Genomic DNA, 8,559 nt, shown 5'->3' on the forward strand with positions numbered 1-8,559 from the left:
AAAGCAAAGCAATAAATTGCAGATCACTTTGTTCCAATTATTGTGACTATAAAATTAATAACATGATATTAATTTTATAATTGAGATTTATAACACTGCAGCATGTACTCTATTTATTTTATACAAATAAATATATATAATTAGTTTGTATATTTGTAAAATTGCCCCCGTAACTAGGCGGTTGACAAGTTGATAGATGTTCTTCAGTTGCAGATTCTGCTAGTCAGTGTTGTTCAACAGTTTAAGGCTTTACCTCTTATCTGCAGGACGGCATTTCCATATAGGGTGATCAGATGCAAGGGGAACGGATATTGAAAATTATTAATATACCTTCCTATATACTTATAAGGGTGCATGTTAAATTGAAAATGATCTAGAATAACGGATAAGAATGACTCGAGAGATTTAACGACGAATATAAATTACTACATATGTTTGCTTTACTAATAAAGAGTGTATGTATGTAGATATTAATGTAACAATGTTGCATTATATTCTTGAATGAGATTAAAAATCTTCTAGAAAAATTGGACATTAATTAATTTAAAGTTAAAATATTTAACACTCAATTAAAAACCTTTTTGTATATAAATGACAAAATAATCAAAGGTTGTAACTGTTTGGAAAAGTATCAAGACTGATTTAAATATTTTATTTTTAATATTCAGAATATGACCTTATTTAGTTTTAAATCTTTTATTCAATCATAGTATATTAGAATATAATATATTTGAATATATTATATTCAAAATCACAATTTTTAAATTTATTTCGACTTTTATAATTTATAATATCAATAGGTACTTTTATATTACACATTTTGACTTATATTACATATATTAATTATTCATATATATCACTTTTATGATTTATTAACGTTGTATTACATCTTTACACATTCTTTTGTGTTGATTTTATGAATTATTTTTTTCCAACTTTTATCATTTTTTCAACTAATTCTCTACGTCTAGCGTAATAATTTAAACACAGTTCCTTTGATTTCTTTCGTTACGATACCTTTCGTTAGTTACCTTTTTATCGATACTTCACTTGTTTGTTCAGAATTTTGTCTGAAACCAAGTAGCGCATTTCTCTTCTTTCAATCTAGGGCATTTGTTTAGTGTTCGATTTGCTTAATTTTGTTTGCATTGTCGACTTTTTCGTTTCTTTTACCTTACAATGTCCAGCAAAATAAACAAAGCCAACTTGGCGCGTCAAACAGCGTATTCTAGATTGAGGGAAGCCCATGAGGCAGGCATTCAAGCCTCACGGGATGATACTGTCAAATCGTTATTCTTAGCCAGGGCAGAGGAAATCGATGCTATTTACCAAGAATTCCATACAGCTCACAATCTAATCATCGGATCAATAACCGATGAGGAATTTTCAGAGCAAGATAAGTTTAGGGTGGCCGCCGATCAGGCATACTATGGAGTAAAATCCATCAAGAGTGATTTTTTAATTATGGATTCGTCTTCTTCTTCGAATATCTCCTCACATTCCAATGCACAATCTTCAAGGCCTTCAGTTAGACTTCCAAAGCTTAATATACCCACATTTTCAGGCAATTTTCGAGATTGGCCTAGTTTCTTTGACCTATTTAACAGTTTTCACAATCACGATTTGTCCGATGTGGAAAAATTCCGGTTTCTTATTACGTCTATTAGTCAAGAACCTTTGGCTCTTATTAAAGGCATTCCCCTGACCGATGCAAATTATCAGATTGCTTATGAGATTCTAGGGAAAAGGTATCAGAATAAACGAATTCTTGCTACCCAATATTATAACGATATTTTCAACGCTTCGGTTATTAAAAATTCCACTTCTTCTAATTTAAGAAATCTCTTAAATACTTTCACGGAAAATGTTGCTGCTTTACGTGTTCTTGATTTCCCGGTTGAGCAATGGGATTTCCTATTATTTAATATGTTGTCGAACAAATTGGACAATAAAACTCGTACAGATTTTGAATTAGAAAATAGTTGAAGCTGTGACATTCCCACTTACAGGCAATTGATTTCATTTCTAGAAAGACAATGTATAGCTTTGGAATCTGTTCAGTTTAATTCATTAACCCTTTCTACCCAGTCTCACTCGCGATCATTTGCTCATCATTCTAATAAAAAACCGTTTACATCTAGTTTCGTCAGTGCCACCAATCGAACGAAGGTAACTTATCAAGGGGGTAAATGTGTCTTGTGTTCTGATGTTCACCCTTTATATAGATGTTCATCCTTTCTCGCTAAAACGACGCAAGAACGTATCTCGTTAGTTAAACGCCATAATTTATGCTTCAACTGTTTGGGTACATCTCATCCCGTCGTGAACTGTAATTCTTCGGGAACATGTAGGGTTTGCCAATCACGACATCACACTGTTCTTCATTTCTACCCAAGTTCCAACGAATCTTGTTTATTCAGTCAACCGCCTCCTCAAATTTCAACTTCTAATGAGAATCACAACCCTACATTAGAGACGCCTCAAACCTCAACGTCTAGTTTTGCGCCGACGTCTCTAATAAACGCTAACCTTTCCACACAATCACGTTTAACATTCTCGTCTGTATTATTATCAACATGTTTGATACACATTAAAGATGTCTACGGTAATTTTCAGAAAGTTCGTATCCTACTGGATACAGGCTCGATGGCTAATTTTATTTCAGATAGTTGTTTTCGGCGCTTAGGTCTTTCCCGTAATAATTTATCAATCCCAGTGGAAGGTCTAAACGGAATGTCGACGTGTACCACTCAGGGTACCACGTTCTGTCATATTAAACCTTGTGATCGTGACGGCCCGATCTTCTCGTTGGACGCAATCATTGTGAAAAAGGTGTGTTCAAATCAACCTAAGGTATTTATCAATCCTCACGATCTTATTCATATACGTGATCTGAAATTAGCAGATCACACATTCTATCAACCCGGTCCGATAGACATGCTGATAGGTGCTGAATTAGTTCCTCTCTTTTTAAAGTCTGGTCGAATTCTTGGCGAACCAAACCAACCTGTCGCTTTAGAAACCATTTTCGGTTATGTGCTACAAGGGCGAGTCTCTACGGATCTTTTAAATTGTAATTTTACCGCTTTACATACGTCTATGGATACAAACATAGATAGTCTTTTACAAAGGTTTTGGGAAGTCGAAAATATATCTAAACCTGTCATTTTGTCCCATGACGATCAAGTTTGTGAAAATATTTATAAGGCATTTACTTTCCGAGAGTCAACAGGCAGATTTTCTGTTCCTCTACCGTTTCGACAACCCAATCCTGTCTTTTGCGATACTTATTCTCAAGCATATCGTCGTTTTTGCATGTTAGAGAATCGTTTTAAGAAAATTCTGGATCTCAAAGAAAAATATGTTGAGTTTATGAATGAATATATTACTTCCCAACATATGGTCCCGGTTCCTGAATCCGATTTTAAATCGCCTACCTCGTATTATTTTGCTCATCACGCAGTGTTCAAAAAACAACTTGTTAATTCGTCTCTTGTTTCCAAAATTCGTGTTGTCTTCGACGCCAGTCCACGTGACGTTCGAGGTGTGTCTCTCAATGATACTTTATGTACAGGTCCTAAGCTTCAAAAGGACATCTCTTCGCTTTTACTTAATTTTCGATATTTTCGTTACTGCTTCACGTGCGATATAAAGCAAATGTATCGACAAATTAACGTAAACAGAGAATTTTGGAATTATCAAAGAATTCTCTGGAGGTCGGATTCTTCTAAACCTTTCCAAGAATACTTTTTACGTACTGTTACGTACGGTGTTTCTTCTTCACCTTATCTCGCATTAAAAACCTTACAAGAGTTAGCTGAGTCGGCAGAGTCTCGTTTCCCTAATGCTTCACAAGCTTTAACGCGACATTTTTATATTGACGACGGTCTATTAGGAAGTGATTCTCTGTCATCTACCCGCTCTCTACAGTTAGAGCTCATTCAACTTTTAAAGCTCGGGGGTTTTGAATTAGGCAGCAGAATGGGCCAGCAACCATCCCAGTCTACTCCAAGATTTTGGCTCCGATATTCTGACATCTTGTTCGTTTGATAAAGAGGAAATTCCGTTATTAAGGTGCTAGGCCTAAAATGGGACCCGTCGACTGACGTCTTTTCTTATCCTTACTGTCCCCTTGACAAAACTTGTACAAAGCGGGCTATTCTTTCGGAAATTAGTCGTATTTTTAATCCTCGTATCTTCGAATTCTTTAATTAATCTTTGTAGGTCATCTTCATTTTGGGCTGTTATTATGGCGTCGTCGGCGTAGCATATTGTCCTTATTTCCTTTTCTCCTATTCTATATCCTCTTCTTTTTTTAACTTTCTTTATGATTTCATCCATTATCAGATTAAATATTAATGGGCTCAGCGAATCTCCTTGTCTAATTGTCTGATTTATACTATATATACATATTATTATGATCGGCTGCTTTTGGTTTTCCTGCTTATGGTATGATTAAGCTTTTATTAACTTAATTAATTAATTACTTTAATTATTAATTATAAAGCAAATCAAAAATAAATAAAATTATGCCATAATTCAAAATCCTCAGGGCCCAGTTAGCACATCAATTACCTTTATTTCGTGGCTTCTAGTATTTTTCAGTTGCTTGCTTTATCCAGGATAAACAAGAAAAATAAATATAGTAAATAAAAATGATAAACTTTCAAATATAATATCATTTATTTAGGATACCATAAAATATATAAAAAAGATCAAATGTTCTAACTTTTATCATGTACAAAATGTCCTATTCAATTTGCCAAGAAAAAGAATCTTTAATTTTGTTATCTCCTTTTTAATTAACATGTTAATCATGTGTCCAATAACGATTTATTGGACACATGATTAACATTTTATTATTTTCTCACGAAATATACGAAAACCTTTATTTAATTTTTTATAAAAAGTGTAAGCTTGTCAATAAATAGGAAAGTGCCGAATATCTTAATATCTTTCGTAAAATACTCAGTAAGACACATCTCACAAGAAAATAGTTTTAAATTAATATAATTTTGTTCACAAATGTGTATTAAGTAACAAGTGACTTTGTAGATTATTTCTTGTTTTTAATAAATTTAGTATGGTTAAACATAGTTGTTATATAAACCATTACACAAATAATCCGGATATGAAATCACGTCCATTTTGTGCAAAACATTAAACTTTGTTCTTCCTGATAACCACTTAGATATGAAAACCTCTCAAGTCGAAGAATTTTAACTTACATCCATAAAAGTTAATAGCCAGGTAAAGCTTCATCGTTAAAGTTTAAAAAAAAACTTGCACGATCCACTCTCGGTTGTTAATTTTTATCAATGACATACCGAGTAACAAGCAACAAATCGAAAAGGTTAATGTAAGCCAGTAACAGGTTCTCAGTAAAACAAAACCAACACCTGTGTGACCGAGCGGATGATAGGTCGCACGCATTACTACATTTGGTAAGGAAAGGTTTAACTGCACCAATCGGTAGGAGGACTAAACACAAAAAGGTAGCATGCTAGCTAGCTATTGATCCAAAGCCGCTTTCTTGTAAAACATTCTACTTAATTAAGTTTTAACGAATCAAATAACAAAACATAAATATTTTATTTGATGTTTTATACATTAAAAACAACTAAATAGACTCTCTTGATTTGTTATGTTGGAAACAAATAAATTTAATTCTTTTTATGAATTAATTTCATTTGCTTTGCCTATAACAACAATTTTGACATATTGCCTCTACACAGCACATAATTGGTATAATAGTTAGGTTACGCTTTAGTGGGCAGATAATTATTGTACACCATTCTTCCGGCATTTATTCTTCATTCCAGACTTTGACAACAATTTTGTAAGTTTAATCTATAAGGATATAACCTTGATGTTTAAAGAGAACTTCAGTATCAATAAGGTTCTGTGAAGGTGTTGTTTCTTGTTCTTGAAGAAAATTTATTACATTCAGTCAAAGTAATTCTTTGATGTGCATAATCCACTCGTGCATTACATGTCATTGCATCACTCGTGCTAAGAATATCTTTGCTACTTCAAATTCTTTTTTTTTTGCAGTTAAGATATTACAGAACTTTCAAATTTTGTCATGTCTCTTTTGTAATTAGGGTTCTTCCATAAACTGATTTTTAAAAATTTGCTATTTGCTACAATGTACCCGTTTTTCCTCTCTTCTTCTTTCGTTTCGAAATATATTCTTAGTATATTTAAAATATGCAAGATATTTCTCAATGACAAGGTCGGAAGTATGACACTCAGAATTATTTTTGAGATTTAATATTGAATATTACAAAATGGGCATAGAGAAAGAAACTTACCGAGCCACTTATGAAATAAATCCCAATAAAATAATAATCGATTCTTTAAATTTCGATTTCAATAATAACTCAACGGTGTTCTTAAAAAACATAATCTTCACATAGCTAGCACCACCATCTTTTCAACGCGAACTCTCCTTTCCAAGTGAAAAGTCTAAAGCAGCCGTATGTCAGCTTATCAAATCGTGACGGCGCCGGCTATATTATTTAAGTCTTACTAACTTTAAGAACGTGAATGAACTATTTCGGTAAGTAATAGGAATTATCCAATTCCGTATTACCCTAGTTCAAAATTTACTTAAAAATAAAATAATTTTTTATGAAAAAGGTCACGGGACTATAAATTTTCAATATCCTGTATATGATAAATTTGTAAACAGCATACAAGATATTGTCAAATATTTTGCACGAGAGATTAAAGCCTTATACTGAAATGTTTCTAGGAGAATATCAGGCAGGATTCACGCGTGGACGTTCAACCATTAACCAGATCTTTACACTACGACAGATCCTCGAAAAAGCGCAAGAGTTTAAAATAGATATGTATCATATTTTTGTCGATTTTAAAGCGGCATATGACAGTGTCTTAAGACCAAGTCTTTACAACGCTATGAATGAGGTTTTTTTTGAACCTATTCTGTATCCTTCCATTGTTAGATGTAGGTCTCCCCCAGTTCTCTCCATCTTTCCCTATCTTGAGCTGTTCTCTGTCATGTGGGACCTCCTTGTTTTCTGATGTCTTCTTTCCACCTCATCTGTGGTCTGCTTCTTGATCTCTTTGCATTGTATGGACGCCACTTTCCGATGGCATTGTTCCATCGTCCGTCTTGGAGACGTTCATTGTGTCCAGCCCATTTCCATTTCAGTTTTGCTGCTTGTTCTATCGTGTCTACTGTCTTTGTTCTGGTTCTGATCCACTGGTTGCGTTTTCTATCTTTAAGTGATATACCCAACATTTGTCTCTCCATCGCTCTTTGTGCCTTCCTTATCCTATCCAAATTGGCCTGTGTAAATGTCCATGTCTGTGCTCCGTAGGAAGTATGAGTTAGGAATTCCAAAAAAACTCATATGTTTGATAAAAGTGACAATGGCGAAGATACTATCAGCAGTAAAAATTCAAAACGACTCGTCAACCCCATTTCAAATACATAGGGGGTTATGGCAGGGAGATGCGCTGGCGTGTCAGCTTTTTAATGTCGCCTTAGAAAAAGTTGTACGAGACGCTAATTTAGATAGCAGGGGAACAATATTTAATAGATCAGTCCAAATTCTAGCATATGCAGACGACGTGGACATTATAACAAGAATTAGGGCGAGAACTGCGGAAATCCTAACCCAGCTAGTAGCAGCAGCAGAACGAATGGGGTTACAGATAAATCAAAATAAAACCAAATTCATGGCGACTAACACAAACACAAGAGCTGGAAATGTTGACACAAATTTAATCATCAATGACCAAAACTTCGAAGCAGTCAAAGAGTTCATATATCTAGGGACATCGGTTAACCCCAATAATAACACATCTGAGGAAATAAAAAGGCGAATAATAATTGCAAACAGGTGTTATCATGGTCTATCAAAGTACTTAGCTAACAAACGTCTGTCTCAAAAAACTCGTATAAGGCTGTATAGAACACTGATAGTCCCCGTTCTCACATATGGATCAGAGGCATGGACGCTAACGAAAACAGATGAATCCGCTCTATCCATTTTTGAAAGAAAGGTGCTACGCAAGATATTCGGAGCGGTCTGTGAGAACGGAATGTGGAGGCGTAAATATAACTTCGAACTGCAGAATACCTACAAGCATACGTTTGGTGGTAAAGATATTACCACTATAATTAAGCGAAACCGCCTGCAGTGGGCAGGACATGTAGCCCGGGCACCTGAGTCAAACATGATAAAAAAAATTCTAACAGCGCAACCCGTGGGAATGAGAAGACGGGGTAGACCAAAGCTGAGGTGGATGGACGGGGTAATACAAGATGCCGAGAAGATCGGAGTCGGCAACTGGAAAATGCAAGCGAGGGACAGAATAGAATGGCGTAGAAAGCTTGATAAGGTCGAGGCCCTCTAAGGGCTGTAGCACCAAGATGATGATGATGATAAATTTGTAAAAATAATAATTTAGCATTAAGTGTTCAAAGAAGAGTGGACTTTTATGGTGATTTAAATTATAAGAACAAGTTGTATTCACAAACATTAGAAAGTTAGCTAAATACTGTTTAAAAGTTTATAAGTAATT

General features: G+C 34.5%; 1 protein-coding gene across 1 annotated transcript; it reads left to right on the top strand.

Moving 5' to 3' along the window:
• The first annotated feature begins 1,179 nt into the window (after nt 1-1,179).
• LOC140446550 (uncharacterized) lies at nt 1,180-4,050 on the top strand. Its single transcript, XM_072539115.1, has 2 exons — nt 1,180-1,957; nt 2,030-4,050. The coding sequence occupies exons 1-2, from the start codon at nt 1,180-1,182 to the stop codon at nt 4,048-4,050; spliced, it is 2,799 nt and encodes a 932-aa protein (XP_072395216.1).
• The last annotated feature ends 4,509 nt before the right edge of the window (nt 4,051-8,559 follow it).

Source organism: Diabrotica undecimpunctata, chromosome 7 (genome assembly GCF_040954645.1).
Source record: "Diabrotica undecimpunctata isolate CICGRU chromosome 7, icDiaUnde3, whole genome shotgun sequence".
Lineage (NCBI taxonomy): Eukaryota > Metazoa > Arthropoda > Insecta > Coleoptera > Chrysomelidae > Diabrotica > Diabrotica undecimpunctata.